The 19760-nt window shown below is 43.7% G+C and overlaps 1 protein-coding gene across 10 annotated transcripts in view; it reads right to left on the reverse strand.

Annotated features, from left to right (window-relative positions):
• Positions 1-13456, reverse strand: part of ZNF207 (zinc finger protein 207) — a 33277-nt gene extending 19821 nt beyond the window's left edge. For 6 of the 10 annotated variants that reach the window (XR_004430782.1, XR_004430781.1, XR_004430780.1 and 3 more), the window contains exons 1-6: positions 12922-13117; positions 11339-11465; positions 4055-4193; positions 1541-1708; positions 1339-1414; positions 793-840 (exon numbers count right to left, since the gene is read on the reverse strand). Coding sequence is in view for 6 of the 10 variants with exons in the window: in XM_033184234.1 (XP_033040125.1) it covers positions 793-840; positions 1339-1414; positions 1541-1708; positions 4055-4193; positions 11339-11465; positions 12922-12962 (599 nt within the window). In the remaining 4 variants the exon portion in view is untranslated. Of the gene's footprint in view, positions 1-792; positions 841-1338; positions 1415-1540; positions 1709-4054; positions 4194-11338; positions 11513-12895 lie in introns of all 10 variants that reach the window. The other 4 variants (XM_033184237.1, XM_033184235.1, XM_033184233.1 and 1 more) reach the window with 3 other exon arrangements.
• Positions 13457-19760: the final 6304 nt, after the last annotated feature.

Genomic DNA, 19760 nt, shown 5'->3' on the forward strand with positions numbered 1-19760 from the left:
TAGCTGGGTGCAGTACTGTGTGCCTGTAGTCCCAGATACTCAGGGGGCTGAGGTGGGAGGATCACTTGAGCCCAGGAAGTCAAGGTTGCAGTAAGCTGTGATTGCACCACTGCTCTGTAGCCTGGGCGACAGAGTAAGACACCCTGTCTCAAATACATACACACACACACACATATATTTTTAGAGGAAGGAAATACTACCACCAAAATTAAAGATACTCAACAAGTAAAATCAGATGGCCTAGTATTTACAATAACTACCTAACACTAAACCATGACTTAAAAACACAACTCACTCATTTTTTTCCCCTAAAAGAGCTCACCTTCAAATATAAGTGTCCAATTCACTTAAAAAACGACAAATTGGTCAATTTTCTTTAAAATTTTTAAATTTTTTGTGGGTAAATTCAGTTCTTGATTTAAAATTTTTATCAGAAGATTAACTTCTATTGATTGATTAGAAAACTGCATTACATCCTATAATAATAAAGCACATAATTTCACAGAATATAGTCTTTCTTAAATACTAACCCTTATTATCAGGTCCCATTACTTTTAATAGTTTGGAGAAAATCACTGCACGTTTGAAGTATGTTTATATGGGTCTATTACTATTTCCTAAAAGATGTTTTATTTTCCTTCTTTAAGAGACCTGTGTTAATTAGCTTTCAAGTTTTAGTGAGGAAGGTTAGAAAATTTCTGAAGTCAACTGAATAGATACCATTAAACACACACATAAAAAAATGACAGTATGATTATACCTCCTGAATTACATTATGAATGAGATGCTTACATGTTTTCACCGCAAAATGACTGGGTGTATTTTCTCTGATGATGCAATCTGTGAAAATGTATGACAAAATCAAAATCTAACTGTGATTTTCAAAATACAGTGGGAAAGTGTATTGTATACCTCTCACATCCAACAATATTTAAGTAAAAGTGACGGGCACAAGCACCTCATACTCATTTTAGTTTTGATGCTTTGACAAATAAATCATTTACAGAGTCTGCTTCTTGTCACAACTACAAAGTGTCACAGATAGTTCTGAATCTCAGAAACGCAAATCTATAAATAACCAACTACTTTAATCACAGTAAATGCAATTGAAGTAGATGGTTGCTTACATATATCCTAAAACCCAAAAATCTATTATTCAGAGGCAAATTTACACTCCTTAAATTTATTGGTTGATCCCTTTATTAGACAAGATTTATAGAGCCCATACCTTCTTCTAAAGCAAAAAATGGAAACTAACATTTCATTCATATAACATCCAAATTGAAAAAGATCATTACTAGGCACAAGCCTACAAGATAATTTAAAAAATTTTCTTACCCAGGTGGCATGCCTGGCATAACTGGTGGCATTCCTGGCATCAGAGGAGGAACACCTGGCATTAATGGAGGTATGCCTACAAGCAAGAATTTCAATCAAAATAATAACAAATATTAAAGAGTTAGGGGGAAGAAAATAATATTTCGATACAATATAAATAATGCCCTAAAAATGTTAGATTTTAAGCAATCCTATGTGCTACCTGGAGGCATTCCTGGTGCTCCTGGTACTGGTGGCAGTCCTGGCTGTGCCATTGGGGGAATATAACCTTGTTGAGGTTGAACAGGCTGTGGCTGAAATGAAGTTGAGGCTGCGGAGTCATCATCATCATATTCATCAGAATCATCTTGTTGCTTCTTTTTTTGACTTTCTGTTACAAAAAAATCTTAATTATTTCCATAGAGTAAAAACTAAGAAAGTTTACTTACAACATTCAATATTTAAAAATACTTATATTGGTAAAATTAGTTCATGAGATTTTTCTTCCCCCAAAATTCAATATTGCTCTATGTTCTTCAAATGTGTTTTCACCCTATATTAAACAAGGTTAACGTTCTTTCCCTGTCCCATAAAAAGTAAAATGATTATCCTAAATCAGTATTTTTTCTTTTAAATTTTTAGTAGGGTCTTGCTCTGTGATGCAGGCTGGAAAGCAATGGCATGATTGCAGCTCACTGCACTCTCAAACTCCTGGGCTGAAGTGATGCTCCCGCCTCAGTCTCCCAAGTAGCTGGGACTGCAGGCACATGCCACAACACCGGGCCTTTTAAAAAAATTATTATTATTATTATTTTTGGTAAAGATGAGGTCTCGAACTTTTGGCCTCAATTGATCCTACTGCCTCAAGCCACCTAAAGCACTGAAATTATAGGGGGTCCTTCATTTTCATATGCCTTAACACTTGTTAATTCTATTTGGAATTCAATTATGAATAATAATACAAGAAAATGGAATGATCCAAAAGGTACTGCATATATACCAATCAAGTACATGTCTTCAAAAACAGAGCTCAAATTTTAAATTCCAAATATAGATCTACCACTCAATTTTATCTATCTTATCTATCGAGTGACCAATCAATTTATCTATCTAGATAGGATCTCACTCTGTTACCCAGGCTGCAGTGGAGAATTCACAGCTCACTGAAGCCTCAACCCCCGGGCTCAAGACATACTCCCACCTCAGCTGAGACTATAGGCATGTGCCACCACGCCCAGCTAATTTTTATATTTTTTTTGTAAAGACAGCGTGTCACTTTCTATTACCTAGGTTGGTCTCCCAATTTCTGGGCTCAAGCAATCTTCCTGCACTGCCTGCCCATAGTGCTGGGATTACAGGTGTGAGCCACTGCAACTAACCTACCATTACATTTATAATTGAAAATAGTAACTCTGGGCTTCAGTGAGGCTGAAAAAAGAATATTATCACAAGAGGAGAGAGATGGTGGCTCACACCTGTAATCCCAGCACTTTGGGAGGCCTTGGCAGGTAGATTGCTTGAGGTCAGGAGTTTGAGACCAATCTGACCAACATGGTGAAACTCCCTTTCTACTAAAAAATATAAAAAATACTAGGCCAGGTGTGGTGACTCAGTTCTGTAATTCCAGCACTTTGGGAGGCTGAGGCGGGGGGATCACTTGAGGCCAGGAGTTTGAGAACAGCCTAGGCAACATGGTGAAACACTGTCTCTACTGAAAACACCGGGAAAAAAAAAAAAAGCTGGGAATAGTGGTACACGCCTGAAATCCCAGCTGAGCAGCTGAGGCACGAGAATCACTTCAGCCTGTGAAGCTGAGGTTGCAGTGAACTGAAATCATGTCACTGCACTCCAGCCTAGCCAACAGCTAGACTCTGTCTCAAAATAATTAGTTAATTAAAAAAAAAAAAAAAAAATACAAGCCGGGCGAGGTGGCTCACACTTGTAATCCCAGCACTTTGGGAGGCCGAGGCGGGTGGATCACTAGGTAAGGAGCAGATCACGAGATCAGGAGTTTGAGAACAGCCTGACCAACATGGTGAAACCCCTCTCTACTGAAAATACAAAAATTAGCCAGGTGTGGTGGTGCGCACTTCTAATGCCAGTTACTCCAGAGGCTGGGGCAGGAGAATCGCTTGAACCTGAGAAGCGGAGGTTGTGGTGAGCCGAGATCATACCACTGCACTCCAACCTGGGTAACAGAGACTCTGTCTCAAAAACAAAAACAAACAAAGATCAGTTGGGTGTGGTGGCATAAACCTGTAATCCCAGCTACTCAGGTGGCTGAGGCACAATAATCACTTAAGGCTGGGCACAGTGGCTTGTGCCTGTAATCCCAGCACTTTGGGAGGCCAAAGCGGGCAGATCACCACTTAAGGCCTGGAGTTCAAGACCAGCCTGGCCAACATGGTAAAACCCTGTGTCTACTAAAACCACAAAAATTAGCCAGGCGAGGTGGTGCATGCCTGTAGTCCCAGCAACTCAGGAGGCCGAGGTAAGAGTATCACCTGAACCTGGGAGGCACAGGTTGCAGTGCAGTGAGCCGAGATCATGCCACTGCACTACAGCCTGGCAACAGAGCAAGACTCCACATCAAAAAAAAAAAAAAAAAAAAAAAGAATCACTTAAACCCTGGAGGCAGAAGATGCAGAGAGCCGAGATCACACCACTGTACTCCAGCCTTGGCTGGACAGAGTAAGCCTCTGTCTCAAAAAAAAAAAAAAATTATCCCAATATTTACCTTGTGTTTTCTGCTCAAGAAGTCGTCGTCTTTCATCCATGTCTTTTTCTGGAATACCTTCCATACCATATATTTCCAATTCTATGTCTGTTCTTCCAGGTATTGCATTCGGTACGGCATCTATTGTTTCTTTATGTACCTAACAACAACAATTTCCATTAGATAAAAGTCTTTTTTAAGAATAATTACGAATTAATCAAAGACTACTTAGTATAATGTTAAAGAATAAATGTTCTGCCGGGCGCGGTGGCTCAAGCTTGTAATCCCAGCACTTTGGGAGGCCGAGACGGGTGGATCACGAGGTCAGGAGATCGAGACCATCCTGGCGAACACGGTGAAACCCCGTCTCTACTAAAAAATACAAAAAACTAGCCAGGCGAGGTGGCGGGCGCCTGTAGTCACAGCTACTCGGGAGGCTGAGGCAGGAGAATGGCGTGAACCCAGGAGGCGGAGCTGGCAGTGAGCTGAGATCCGGCCACTGCACTCCAGCCTGGGCGACAGAGCAAGACTCCGTCTCAAAAAAAAAAAAAAAAAAAGAAAAAAAAAGAATAAATGTTCTATGGTGAGGCCATGTAGGGTCAATTCCCAGTTTTGCCATTCACTAGCTCTGTGACTGATATCAAGCAGGTCAGTGGACCTCTAAGCCTCAGTTTACTTCATCTATATAGTAGCTAACTTCTAGAGCTGTTTTTAGGATTAAATACTGTATATAAAAAACACTTGGCCAGACGTCTAACACACAGTAAACATTCAATAAACATTCTTTCAAGTTTATCATATAATCTTGATTACTTCAATTATTAGCAGTAACTAGTAGTCCTATCCAAATCAGGGATGTTTCACATGTGAATTAAGTAAAGATTAGGAAAGAGTCTCATATTAGAATTACAATATAGCCAGGTGAGGTGGCTCACACCTGTAATCCCAGCACTGGGAAGGCCGAGACAGGTGGTTCACCTGAGTCAGGAGTTTGAGACCAGCCTGGCCAACATGGCAAAACCCTGTTCCTACCAAAAATACAAAAATTAGCCGGGCGTGGTGGGGGGTGCCTGTAATACCAGCTATTCAGGAGGCTGAGGAGGGAGAATCGCTTGAAGTGAGCAGAGATCGCAACACTGCAATCCAGTCTACACGACAGAGGGAAGAGTCCCTCAAAAATAAAAATTAAAAAAAGCTGGGTATGGTGGTGCACACCAGTAATCCCAGCCACTGGACAGGCTGAGGCACGAGAGTAACTTGAACACGGGAGGCAGAGGTTGCAGTTAACACTCCAGCCTGGGCTGAAACGAGACTGTCTCCAAAAATAAAAATAAAAAAATAAAAAGCCAGGCGCGGTGGCTCACGCCTGTAATCCCAGCACTTTGGGAGGCCAAGGCAGGCGGATCACGAGGTCAGGAGTCTGAGATCAGCCTGACCAACATGGTGAAATCCTGTCTCTACTAAAAATACAAAAATTAGCCTGGCATGGTGGCATGCACCTGTAATTCCAGCTACTCAGGAGGCTGAGGCAGGAGAATCGCTTGAACACGGGAGGCAGAGGCTGCAGTGAGCCATGGCACTGTAGCCCGGGCAAGAGAGCGAGATTCTGTCTCAAAAATAATAATAATAATAATTACAATAGCAAATTTTCTAAGTATAGATCTTGAGACAAGCCTCTGGTTACAAACTAGAAAAGTTACATTTACAATCAGTATCACTTGCAACTAATGAGTTACGTGAGGCATTTTACTTTTTTTTTTAAGACAGGGTCTCACTCTGCTGCCCAGGCAGGAGTACAGTGGCATTATCTCAGCTCACTGCAACCTCTGCCTCTCAAGCTCAAGCCATCCTCCCCCTGAGCTTCCCAAGTAACTGGGACTACAGGTGTGTGCACCGCCATGCCTGGTTAATTTTTGTATTTTCTGTGGCGATGGGGTTTTGTTACATTCCTCACACTGGTCTCAAACTCCTGAACTCAAGGGATGCACCCGCCTCAGTGTCACCTAAAGTGCTGGGGTTACAGGGGTGAGCCACCATGCCCGGCCCTGAGGCACTTCAACACGTTTCTTGCAACACACTGAAAATCTGGGATTTTTTTTCTCACTATATTGTTTTGCTACATAAATGCTTCTAATCTTCAGATCTGGACAACTTTCGCCAATATCCCTCCCAGTCTTGGTTTCTTCAGCAAGCCATTTTGCTGAAGTAGACGTCAAAGTATTTTGCCTAGACTATCAAGTCTTTCTGGAAATGCTAATGCATGCTCAAGTTTGAGAAGCCCTGATTTAGGCTAACGACTTAGATATATTCGCCCAAATAACACTCATTTTTTTCTTTCCTCATAAAACATTTTCATGTATGAACAGAAAAGTAACTACAAAAAGGTAAGTATTTTCTTCTTAGCAATGTATCTCACTTAAAGATTTGAAACTGGGGCATGCAAACCAAACTCAGAAATTATCTTAATATCTGATTGTTAAAAGCTATTCCTTATATAGCAATTAAAATGTTTATGGATAAAGCGGCTCAACAAGTGACTTAATTGCCCTGTTTCCTAAGGATTTTTGGAATATTTTGCTATTCTTAAAGAGATGACGCAACAGGCATTCTATAAACAATTACATTCACATACACACTAATCTTCACTACATTTCTGAGGGCAACGATTTATTAATTTAAAGGTTTTATCTATTATGGTACAGCCAGAATTAGATTTCTTGGGACCTTGTCAAGCAAAGTCAAAGGGTCTTGGTTGAAAAGACAGGAGGCAAGCATTGATGAGAAACTGCAGGGAACCACCTAACTTACTAATCATGTCCTATGGTTTATCATCTATAAAACTGGTATGATTTTTTTTTTTTTTTTTTTTTTTTTTTTTTTTTGAGACTGAGTCTTGCTCTGCCGCCCAGGCTGGAGTGCAGTGGCCAGCTCTCAGCTCACTGCAAGCTCCGCCTCCTGGGTTCACACCATTCTCATGTCTCAGCCTCCTGAGTAGCTGGGACTACAGGCGCCCGCCTCGTCGCCCGGCTAGTTTTTTGTATTTTTTAGTATTAGCCAGGATGGTCTCGATCTCCTGACCTCGTGATCCGCCCGTCTCGGCCTCCCAAAGTGCTGGGATTACAGGCTTGAGCCACCGCGCCCGGCCTAAAACTGGTATGATTTAACTGCCAGGCCTATCTCACAGGTTGCTGTGAAAATAGGACTAAATAAAGGCACTTAGACAATTAATAATGTTACTAACAGTTTCTCAACTAACCTCCTTGCAGCTTCCACACCACTTCTCTGCTCTTTATATAGTACAACTCCCTAAGAGTGCCTCCGCTTCCTCTCCCTTTGTCTCTTCAAAGCACCGTAATCACACTTCACCCTCACCACTCTTAGCAATCACTCTGTCAAGTCACCAATGACTTTATTAACCCAGTCTCGGTCCTCTTACTGAACCAACCACCAGCATTTGACTCAGTTAAATAAGTCACTCCTTGAAACACATCATTGACTTCCAGGGCACTATTCTTGGTTTTCCTACCTTTCAATCTCCTTAGATGATTCCTTTTAATCTCCTGACCTTCAAATGTTGGAAGTGGCCAAGAGCAGAGAGCACCTAATTTCCATCCACACTACAGTCCCTAGAAAGGAAATCTAGTAGCATGGCTTAAACTACCCACCCGTACATTATATGCTTCCAAATTTCTATCTCCTGTTTTAACTTCTGTGAATTCCTGACCTGTACATCAAACTGCTTAGGTAACCTTTCCGTCTGAATATTTAATAGACCTCAAACATACCTACATTCAAAATAAACACAGGCCTCCCTTATTCTCATTCTTAAGTCTATTATCCCTGTAGCTTTTCACATTTCGATATAAGCTAACTCATTTTCACACTGCCCAGATAAAACATTTTTGAGACAGGGTCTCACTCTTGTAACCCAAGTTAAAGCTAAGTAGTGCTATCATGGCTCACTGCAGTCTCGTCCTCCCTAGCCCAAGCGATCCTTCCTGCCTCAGCCTCCTCAGTAGCTGGGACACAGGGACGTGCCACCATGCCCAGCTTTGCATTTTTTGTAGAGATAGGGTCTCATTACATTGCCCAGGCTAGTCTCGAACTATTAGGATCAAGTGATTAGTCCAATTCGGCCTCTCAAAGTGCTGATTACAGGCATGAGCCACCGCACCTAGCCAAACCATCTTGAGATCACCTTTAACTCCTCAGTTTTTCTTATACCCCATATCTAACCTATCAAACTCTGGTCTCTGTCACCATCTCCTCTTGTCTGTAATATTCCAAGTCTTCTAAACTGGTCTCACTGTACTCTGCACTCTACTTTCAACCCTGCAGCCAGAAAAATCCTTTTAAAAAAGTCTTACAGGCTGGACGCTGTGGCTCACGCCTGTGATCCCAGCACTTTGGGAGGCCAAGGAAGGTGGATCAGGTCAGGCGTTCAAGACCAGCCTGGCCAAGATGCTGAAATCCCATCTCTACTAAAAATACAAAAAAATTAGCCAGGCACAATGGTAGGCACCTGTAATCCCAGCTACTCGGGAGGCTGAGGCAGGAGAATCACTTGAACCCGGGGAGCAGAGGTTGCAGTGAGCCAAGACTGCGCCACTGCACTCCAGCCTGGGCAAAAGAGACTCCGTCTTAAAAAAGAAGAAAAAAAAAAAGTCTAACAGAGGCCAGCTGCAGTGACTTATATCTGTAATCCCAGCACTCTGGGAGGCCGAGACAGGATCACGTGAAGCCAGGAGTTCAAGACCAGCCTGGCCAACGTGGCGAAACCCCATCTCTACTAAAAATACAAAACTCAGACAGGCACAGTGGTGCACACCTGTAATCCTAGCTACTCAGGAGGCTGATGCATGAGAATCACTTAATCCCAGGAGGCAGAGGTTGCAGTGAGCACAAGACAGCAAAATTCTGTCTCCAAAAAAATAAGTAAATAAATAAAGTGACAGAGCATATATCTCCATTTAAACCCCCATTTCATTCAGAAATAAAGAAAACGGCCAGGCACAGTGGCTCGCAACTGTAACTCCAGCACTTTGGGAGGCTGAGGTGGGAGAATCACTTGATCCCAGGAGTTGGAGACCAGCCTAGGCAACATAGTGAGACCCTGTCTCTACAAAATAAAATTTTAAAAATAGCCGGGTATGGTGGCACACACCTGTGGTCCCAGGTACTCAGGAGGCTGAGGTGGAACGATCATTTGAGTAAGGGAGTTCAAAGCTGCAGTGAGCTATGATCTGTACTCCAGCCTGGGCAACAGGGTGAGACCCTGTCTGTCAATCAATCAAAAGATAATGTTCTTAATCACATTATCCAATGTAATAGTTAGCTACGTGACAGAGAAACTGAACATTTAGCTATTTACAGAATTTCAAATAGCCACATGTAACTAGTGGCTGCAACAGTGAACAGCTGTGGGTCTAACATGTAGTAGGTTCTCTAACACGTTTGGTTCTCTAACACTTTTTTTTTGAGACGGAGTCTCTGTCACCCAGGCTGGAGTGCAGTGGCACAAACTCAGCTCACTGCAAACTCCACTTCCCAGGTTCAAGTGATTCTCCTGTTTCAGCCCCATGGGTAGCCAGGACTACAAGCACCCGCCACCACACCCAGTTAATTTTTTCTATTTTTAGTAGAGACGGGGTTTCACCATGTTGGCCAGGTTGGTCTCAAACTCCTGACCTCAGGTGATCCATCCGCCTCAGCCTCCCAAACTGCTGGTATTACAGGCGTGAGCCACCGCACCTGGTCAACATTTTAAAGTGAGTATTAAATTGTTGTTAAGGTATATGGAGTGAAAAGGATCTATATAAATTTATCTTTAAATCCGGAGAAACCATGTCTCCCTAACTCCCACCAATAGTAGTTTCCAATTATTGGGTATTTGATCTTCTCATATTTCTCTAAGGTATAATTTAGCAAAAGTATAGACGGCTCTAGGACTAAGCAAAAGTAGAGTAACATTGAATGAGACATGAAGGTAATTACTAGATCTTAAAAACTATAAATTACAATGCTCTATTTACTTAAAAGAACTTAAGAAACCTAGAAATTATTGTTATTATTACTATTATTATTTTGGGGATGGAGTCTCACCCTGTCGCCCAGGCTGGAATGCAGTGGCGCGATCTCGGCTCACTGCAACCTACACCTCCAGGGTTCAAATGATTCTCCTGCCTCAGACTCCGGGGATTACAGGCGCACCCCACCACATCCGGCTAATTTTTGTATTCACCATGTTGGTCAGGTTGGTCTTGAACTCCTGACCTTGTGATACACCCACCTCGGCCTCCCAAAGTGCTGGGATTACAGGCGTGAGCCACCATGCCTGGTTGAAACCTAGAAATTATTAAATGAAATACAATTATGAGCTGGCACAATGGCTCATGTCTATAATCCCAGGGCTTTGGGAGAACGAGGCAGAAAGATGGCTAGAACCCAGGAGTTTGAGGCTGCAGTGAGCCATAACCATGTCACTGCAATCCAGCCTTGGGCCACAGAGCAAGGCCATCTCTTAAAAGCAAAGAACACAACGCTGCCATTCCAATAAATAAGTTGCTGAAATTAGCCTAGCCCCAAGCTACAAATAATAACAAATCCTTCAATGGCAGTGAGTAATGACAGCTAATTAAGTATTAATCCTTATGGCCAGACCACCTACAAAATCTAAATCGCTGATCCTTGTTCTCTGCTCCAAGAACTCAGGAAATATTTTGTGATTTCAATCTGTTACCAATCTACCCTAGTAAGGTACTATCAAACTAAACACAAGTATAAACTCTCTTTAAACATAAAAAGCCAGTTTTGTTTATTGTCTTGATGGCTATCGAATAATTTTTTTTTTTTTTAAGGCTGACTAGCTATCTTATCTTTTGCAGTAAGTAAATGAACAAACAAACAAAAAAAATTACAGTTGTCAGAGAAATAAATGATTATTCTTTCAGCCAGGCGCGGTGGTTCATGTCTGTAATTCCAGCACTCCGGGAGGCCCAGGTGGGTGGATCACCTGAGGTCAGGAGTTCCAGACCAGCCTGGTCAACATGGTGAAACCCCAGTCTGTACTAAAAATACAAAAAATTAGCCAGGCATGGTGGCGGGCGCCTGTAGTCCCAGCTACTCGGGAGGCTGAGGCAGAAGAATCACTTTAACCGGGGAGGCGGAGGTTGCAGTGAGCCGAGATTGCATCACTGCACTCCAGCCTGGGCGACAAGACCGAAGCTCAAAAAAATAAAAAAGATTATTCCTTCAAGTTGTTTCCAAATCACAAGCGGACAATAAATACAGAAGAAAAATCCTTACCTGCATGCAATGAATAGCTAAGCCAGGTCCTGTATACAATTTCTTGTGACATATATGGCATTTAAAATGCTTTGCTTTTTGGTGCTGTATAAGGATCTTCTCATCATCAAAATCTCTATTACAATACCTGATCAATACTGTTAAGGCACAAAAACAGCATAATGATGACACTGCCTATAATAAAAACACATGGATAACATTACAATATGGGAACAGCTAAAACCAAAATGGTACTGTATAGAAACCCTGCTTTTGGTATTCATTACACAATTAAGGACTGCACATGCCATGTAATTTCAGTATTTTCTATTTCCTAGAAGCCCATCTCTCTTCACCAGCCCAAAACACACATCAGTCATCAGCAATATACTTTGTCAAATTCCTATGTTCAACAGAGATGTCTGTGAAACTAACTTTTGTTACAAATATTTCAACATTTACAAACGCACACTGAGGACAGGAAGGAGTTCAGTTAAGAAATCCCCAAGGTTCTGTCAAGACAATTACTTCACTAGACATGCAGACGATAGCAATAACTGGATTAGGAATTTAGCAATATTTAGAATCTAAGATTATATGGTGAACAATAATCACATAATTTCAAATGATCAATCCATAAAATTGTTTCCAATTCCGAATGAATTTGTTGCCAAATAATGTATTTAAATTCACAGCTCAATAAAATCAATAAAACAGAATTCTTACTAAATAAAACAGAATTCTCACCTCACTACTCAGATTTTCCTAAAATCATATTACAAAATTCATAACCGTATTTAAGCTATTTTTAAAGCTGTTACATAAATAAATGCAGTACTGTAACAAGCCGCCTTTACGTACAAAACTAAATAAGATCAATTTTAATGTAAAGAATATTAACGCTTCCGGAAAAAGTATTAAATAATACCACACTGTAGTAAGAGTTTTCCTTTCTAATAAGATAGTCATTTTTCAGTCCCACAAAGTTGGGTAACAGAAACTCCACCCTGTGAGAACGCTTCCTGCAGATTTAGGCGCCTCTGGGTGAGACACGGAAGCTAGTTCTCCTCCAGCCCTGAAAAGAAAAAAATAAAAAAGGTTCGAAACCAGGGTTGACTAACTTGGGCCTTTACTAAACCGCCAATTCGAAAAAACACAAAGCACACATAAAGTACACAAAAACAGAAAAAGTGGGTGACAGACTGGGAAGCTCTTCCCCAACCCTCCATGGAATTAATAAGCCTATCGCACTCGAAGAAAAGTCCCTTTGTTGAATCGTCACCAAAACAACGGAATGTGGCTGAATAGTCCCTAGGGGACACTGTCCTTGGCGGAGGGGTCCAGGCCGCCTCCCAGAGTCCAAAATTCGCACCAAACAAGATCCTCCTGAGTCAGTCACACGATCCACAACTGCCAAGAGCCTCTCGACCTCGCAACACCATTTTCCTAGAAGCCTTCCCAAGTCCAATCCCAGCCACCAGGCCACCCACGCCGACGCTTAAATACAAACGCTCCACGCCATAGGCCAAACCCAGGCCTCCCAGTCCCAGGCCCCACCAACCGGCACCCCAGCGCGACCTCGACTTCAAACCGACAAAGGATACCAGCACCACGGCTTCAGCTGCTTCTTCTTCTTGCGACCCATAACTGTATTCTACCGACAAAGTAAAAGGGAGGAGAAAAGAAGCAGGAGAAACGAGGCGAAAAATCCCTCACTTTCCCGACCCAACGGCTACCACCGCGTCCCACAGGAAGCAGAGACAAAATGGCCGACGGCCTCGTTCGCCGCTCCGCCTCCCGTCAGGCACTGCGGCAGGCGGCGGAGCCAGCAAGGGAAGGTCACCTGACGCAGACCTCCGCCCTGAGTGGGTGGGACTAAGAGGCGGGAAGAGGTGGCTGACATCTTGTCGGTTTGAGAGTCTTTCGCTTTCGCTGTCAGTGCTTGCGGAGCACTTCGGGTTTCTTTTGTAAAGGAGCCGGAGACCTAGGTACGCCAAGGCACATGCAAATGGAAAACAGAAAACGAAAAAACGGGAAAGATTGCCAGTGCAGTTAGGGCCGATCACAAAGATAGAGACAGCGCCCAATTTTAATTTTGTTTTAACAGTAAATGTTGATTATGTGCCTATTAAATGCTAAACCAAAGAAGTTAGTCTCTGCTTTGTAACTCGCAGATTGGTGACAGACGAGTACACAACGCAGAGCCCTCAGTGCGACGTTGGGGGAAATGTGAAGTGCTGTAGGACCTCAGAGAGCGGGAGTCCTAAGGCGGCCGTAGTGGTAGTGATCATTGGGTTGTCAAGAAAGGTTTTGTTTTTCTTTGTTTTGTTTTATTTTTCTGAGACGAAGTCTCGCTCTGTCGCCCAGGCTAGAGTGCAGCTGCGCGATCTCGACTCACTGCACCCTCTGTCTCCCGGGTTCAAGCGATTCTCCTACCTCAGCCTCCTGCGGACTGCAGGCCCACGCCACCAAGCCCGGCTAATTTTTGTATTTTTAGTAGAAATGGGGTTTCACCGTGTTACCTAGGCTGGTTTCGAATTCCTGGGCTTAAGTGATCCGCCCGCCTCGTCCTCCCGAAGTGCTGGATTGAAGGCTCGAGCCGCTGCACCCGACACACGAAAGGTTTCTTGAAGAGTCAAAGGGAGCAAGCAAGGTGAAGGAAAGGGTATCTCAGTAAGGGAGCAAAGAGTTGAAGTCTTTGAGGCTGGGCACGTGAAAACGCTAGTCGTGGTAAGACTGGAGCTGATAGCCGGGCGCCATGGCTCACGCCTGTAATCTCAGCACTATAGGCCGGGCCGGGGCCGGGGCGAGGCCGACCGAGACTGGCAGATCACTTGAGGTCAGGAGTTCGAGACCAGCCTGGCCAACATGGTGAAACCCTGTCTACTAAAAATACAAAAATTAGCCAGCCGTAGTGGCAGGCGCCTGTAACCTCAGCTACTCTGGAGAATGAGGCAGGAGAATCACTTGAACCTGGGAGGTGAAGGTTGCAGTGAGCCGAGATCTCGCCATTGCACTCCAGCATGGGTGACAGAGTGAGACTCCATCTCAAAAAAAAAAAAAAAAAAAAAAATACTGGAGCTGTCAGTGAAGGTGCTGGTCACAAGAGATAATCCTAGGGAGGCTAGCAAAGGCGGATTCTGGCAAACCCTAGAAACATTGTCAGAAATTGGATTTCAGGCTGAAGTCTCTGAGAAGGCACAGAGGAGTTCTAAGAGGGCAACTGGAGGATCATGCAAGTGAGAGGTGGTTAAAAGCCCAGTGCTTGGGTTCATAGTCCACCAGTGCCACTGCCTAGCTGCCTGACTTTGGGCAAGGCACTTAAACTTCATCTGGCTGCACTTAGAACAGAGCTTGGCATATAGTAATAACTAGTAATGTAAATTATGTGTTACTATTAAAAGCAGAAAATAATAGTATCCATGGAGCACATACCGTGTGCCAAGCATTGTAGTAAGTTTTAACATTATTTATCTCAGCCTCTGGGGTAGGAGCCATTATTGTCAACTTGTTAATAGAGATGAGATAAAAGAGACTTAAGAGAGCTGGAATAATTTGCCCAAAAGCACAAAGTAAGTGTGGAGCTGAATTGAATTTTAAAGGATAAGTTTAGGCTGGGCGCAGTGGCTCACGCCTGTAATCCCAGCACTCTGGGAGGCTGAGGTGGGTGGATCACCTGAGGTCAGGAGTTCGAGACCAGCCTGGCCAGCATGGTGAAACCCAGTCTTTACTAAAAATACCAAAAAAAAAAAAAAAAAAAAAGTAGCCAGCCATGGTGGGATACACCTGTAACCCCAGCTACTCGGGAGGCTGAAGCAGGAGAATCACTTGAACCCGGGAGGCGGAGGCTGCAGTGAGCCAAGATCACACCACTGCACTCCAGCCTGGGTGATAGAGGGAGACTGTCTCAAAAAGAAAAAAAAAAAAGGAAGTTCAGGCTGGGTGCAGTTGCTCAAGCCTGTAATCCCAGTGCTTTGGGAGACCGAGGCAGGAGGGTGGCTTGAGGCCAGGAGTGTGAGATCAGCCTGGGCACAATAGTGAGACCATCTGTATGAAAAAATGAATTAGGCCGGGCGCGGTGGCTCAAGCCTGTAATCCCAGCACTTTGGGAGGCCGAGACGGGCGGATCACGAGGTCAGCAGATCGAGACCATCCTGGCTAACACGGTGAAACCCCGTCTCTACTAAAATATACAAAAAATTAGCCGGGCGAGATGGCGGGCGCCTGTAGTCCCAGCTACTCGGAGGCTGAGGCGAGAGAATGGCGTAAACCCGGGAGGCGGAGCTTGCAGTGAGCTGAGATCCGGCCACTGCACTCCAGCCTGGGCGACAGAGCGAGACTCCGTCTCAAAAAAAAAAAAAAAAAAAAAGAAAAAATGAATTAAAAAATGAAAAAGTTCAAAACCATATTGCAATGTGCTGAGTATTCCCCCAACTGCTTGAAACGTAATCACCAATGTGATAGCATTAAGAGGTGGGACCTTTAGCAGGTGATTAAGTCATGAGTAAACGGGTGAATTAGTGAGTTTATTAAAGTGCTGGAAGGAACTAAACTTTCTACTCTCTCCTACCTTCCACCAAATGAGGATGCAGCAAGAATGCCCTCATCAGACACTGAGTACTAGTGCCTTGATCTTGGATTTCCAAATTTCCAGACCATAAGAAAATAAAATTCAGTGGGCGTAGTGGCTCCCGCCTCTAATCCCAACACTTTGGGAGGCTGAGGTGGGTGGATCACCTGAGGTCAGGAGTTCGAGACCAGCCTGACCAACATGATGAAACCCTGTCTCTACTGAAAATACAAAAAAGTTAGCTGGGCATGGTGGCGGACACCTGTAATCCCAGCTACTCGGGAGACCGAGGCAGGAGAATCGCTTGAACCCAGGAGGCGGAGGTTGTAGTGAGCCAAGATCGGGCCATTGCACTCCAGCCTAGGCAATAAGACCACAACTCCATCTCAGGGTAAAAAAAAGAAAAAGAAAAGAAATAAAATGCTGGCCAGGTGTGGTGGCTCATGCCTGTAATCCCAGCACTTTGGAAGGCTGAGGTGGGTGGATCACCTGAGATCAAGAGTTCAAGACCAGCCTTGCCAACATGGCAAAATCCCATCTCTACTAAAAATACAAAAATCAGCTGGGCATTGTGGTGGGCACCTGTAACCCCAGCTACTCAGGAGGCTGAGGCAGGAGAACCCAGGCTGAGGCTTGAACCTTGCAGGTGGAAGTTGCAGTGAGCTGAGATTGCACGACTATACTCCAGCCTTGGCGACATAGTGAGACTCCATCTCAAAAAAAAAAAAAAAAAAAGAAATACAATTCTGTTACTCATAAATTCCCCAGTCTGTGGTGTTTTGTTTTAGCACCACAAACAGATTAAAACACTTTTACTATGAAAGCAATAAAATATTGCTGTTAGTTGGGAGGCTCAGGCGGGCGGATCACCTAAGGTCAAGAGAGAGACCATCCTGGCCAACATGGTGAAACCCTGTCTCTGCTAAAAATACAAAAATTAGCTGGGCCTGGTGGTGCGTGCCTATAATCCCAACTACTTGGGAGGCTGGAGAATCACTTGAACCCAGGAGGCAGAGGTTGCAGTGAGCCAAGATTGCGCCACTGCACTCCAGCCTGGCGACAGACCGAGACTCTGTCTCAAAAAAAAAAAAAAAAAAAAATGCTGTTAGAAATTAAAGAAGGCCTGGTGGGCTAGATCATTCCCAGCACTTTGGGAGGCTGAGGTGGGAGAATCACTTGAAGCCAGAAGTTTAAGGCGAGCCTGGGCAACAAAGCAATATCCTATTCTCTATGAAAATAAAAATTAGCTGCGTTTCAGTGGCCCAGAATGGTAGAGTGCAGTGGTGCAATTGTAGCACACTGCAGCCTCGATCGCCTGGGCTCAATGGATCCTCACACCTCAGCCCACCAAGTAGCAGGGACTACAGGGCCATGCCACCATGCCTTGCTAATTTTTTTTTATTTTTTGTCAAGATAAGGTCTTGCTTTGTTGTCCAGGCTGGTCTTGAACTCCTGGGCTCAAGTGATCCTTCTGTCTTAGCTTCTCAAAGTGTTGAGATTACAGGCGTGAACCACCATGCTGTGCCTCTTGTTGCAGTGGGTTTATAGATAAGCAAGGAGAGGAGGCTAGAATGATCCGTGTGGCCATAGATTAGAGCTGGAGACACCAGGATGAACTAATGTTTATTTTAAAATAGATACATAGAGAAATATTTATGGATATGGGTATATACTCAAGTTAGTATAGATACATATATTTCCTTGTCTTATCAGCTGAGAGGGCCTAGAAGCAATAATGCCCCATAGCAAGCATATTTTGCCCCCGGGTCTTGGTTTATAATACCATTCTCCAGTAAAAGCAACCTGAGGTTCTTGGAGAAATGGCTGATTTGGGCCGGTCATGGTCATGGCTTATGCCTGTAATCCCAGCACTTTGGGAGGCCGAGGAGGGCGGATCACGAGGTCAGGAGTTTGAGACCAGCCTGACCAACATGGGGATTCTTCTGCCTCAGACTCCCAAGTATCTGGGACTACAGGTGTGTGCCACCACGCCTGGCTAATTTTTATATTTTTTAGTAGAGACAGAGTTTCACCAGGTTTGCCAGGCTGGTCTTGAACTTGTGACCTCAGGTGATCCACCTGCCTCAGCCTCCCAAAGTGCTAGGATTACAGGTGTGAGCCACTGCACCCGGCTGGGGTAATTGTTTTCAACCTAGAATTCAATGTCCAATCATATCAGTCTAAAATTCTATTTCTTTTTTTTTTTCCCCCAAGACGTAATCTCGCTGTTGCCCAGGCTGGAGAGCAGTGGCAGGATCTTGGCTCACTGCAGCCTCTGCCTCGCAGGATCAGGTGATTCTCCTGCCTCTTGATTTGATTAAAGCAAATTAAGAGAATAAACCATAATCTAGAAAAAATGGGATTAGGCCGGGCGCGGTGGCTCAAGCCTGTAATCCCAGCACTTTCGGAGGCCGAGACCGGCGGATCACGAGGTCAGGAGATCGAGACCATCCTGGCTAACATGGTGAAACCCCGTCTCTACTAAAAATACAAAAAACTAGCCGGGCGAGGTGGCGGGCGCCTGTAGTCCCAGCTACTCGGGAGGCTGAGGCAGGAGAATGGCGTGCACCCGGGAGGTGGAGCTTGCAGTGAGCCGAGATTGCGCCACTGCACTCCAGTCTGGGCGACAGAGCGAGACTCCGCCTCAAAAAAAAAAAAAAAAAAAAAATGGGATTAACAGGGAAGAATGTGAAGAAATCCAGATTGGAATAGAAGAAAGGGTTGTTGGGGGGGACTCTGTATTAGTTTCTTTCTTTCTTTCTTCTTTTTCTTTCTTTCTTTCTTTCTTGATACCCTGTCTCTATAAAAAATAAAAATACAGCTGTTTCCTGAGTGAGATTTGGTTTTCAGTCTGGGCAAATGAAGACCATTTTGGGGTTAAAAGGGCTCTTTTTCCTCCATTCCTTGATATGGACCTGTGCTGGGGACTGGTCAGCTATTCAAGTATAATGCACCCAGTTTTGGTTCTGTGCCAGGATTAAACCCATGATATTTCACAATTTGTATATGAACCCCGATGAAGTGTTTCTAGGAGGTGGTTGCCTTGTAACCTATGTTTTGCCAAATATTTACTATGAGTTTTTCTACCATCCTCGTGACTGTGGTATTGTAACTTAACCTCCCCAGGAAGTTCTGCTTAAAACTAAAATCAAATGTATCTCAAGAGACTACTCTCCGATCTGAAATGCCTCTGTCGTGTGTTGTCTGCAATTAGAATCCTCTTTTAAATGTAGTTGAAATGAGAGATAAGGAAACTGACAATGTTACTAAATGGCAGATAGAGGTGAGGATACACATTGCGAATGAAGACATGGCAGTAACTTCTGCAACACAATCTTTTAAGAATCTGACTGCTATACTCCCTCGTTCATCAAATGAGTACCTTTATTGCAAGAAAAGAAACTGTGCTATCCACTTTGATATTGAGAGGCAATTTGGAATCTCTGCTGGGATTGCTTAGGACTAAGGATTTAATGTGCTATTTTGTGAAAATCTGAGAAGCAGGAAGGGGATTTAATGATCTCAACTGTTATCCATCTGAAAAACCTAACTTGTAACTTTAAATAAAATGGCAGGCTGCCTTCCAGTATTCCCTTTTTAAAGTAGGAACTGCCCCTGCTTTTAACTTTATGAAGTTTTATTTATGAATAAAGTTTGTACTACTAAAAATTTAAAAAAATACAAAACACACGCACACACACGGTGGCTTAAAACAATGGAAATGTATTATTTCACAGTTCTGGATGCTAGAAGTTGACATGGAGGTGCTGGTGGGGACATACTCTCTTGAAGCCTCTAGTGGAGAATCTGTTCCATGTCCTCTCCTAGCTTCTGGTGATGACCATTAATCCTTGACATTCCTTGGTTTGTAGA

Source organism: Trachypithecus francoisi, unplaced genomic scaffold (genome assembly GCF_009764315.1).
Source record: "Trachypithecus francoisi isolate TF-2019V2 unplaced genomic scaffold, Tfra_2.0 Lachesis_group20, whole genome shotgun sequence".
Lineage (NCBI taxonomy): Eukaryota > Metazoa > Chordata > Mammalia > Primates > Cercopithecidae > Trachypithecus > Trachypithecus francoisi.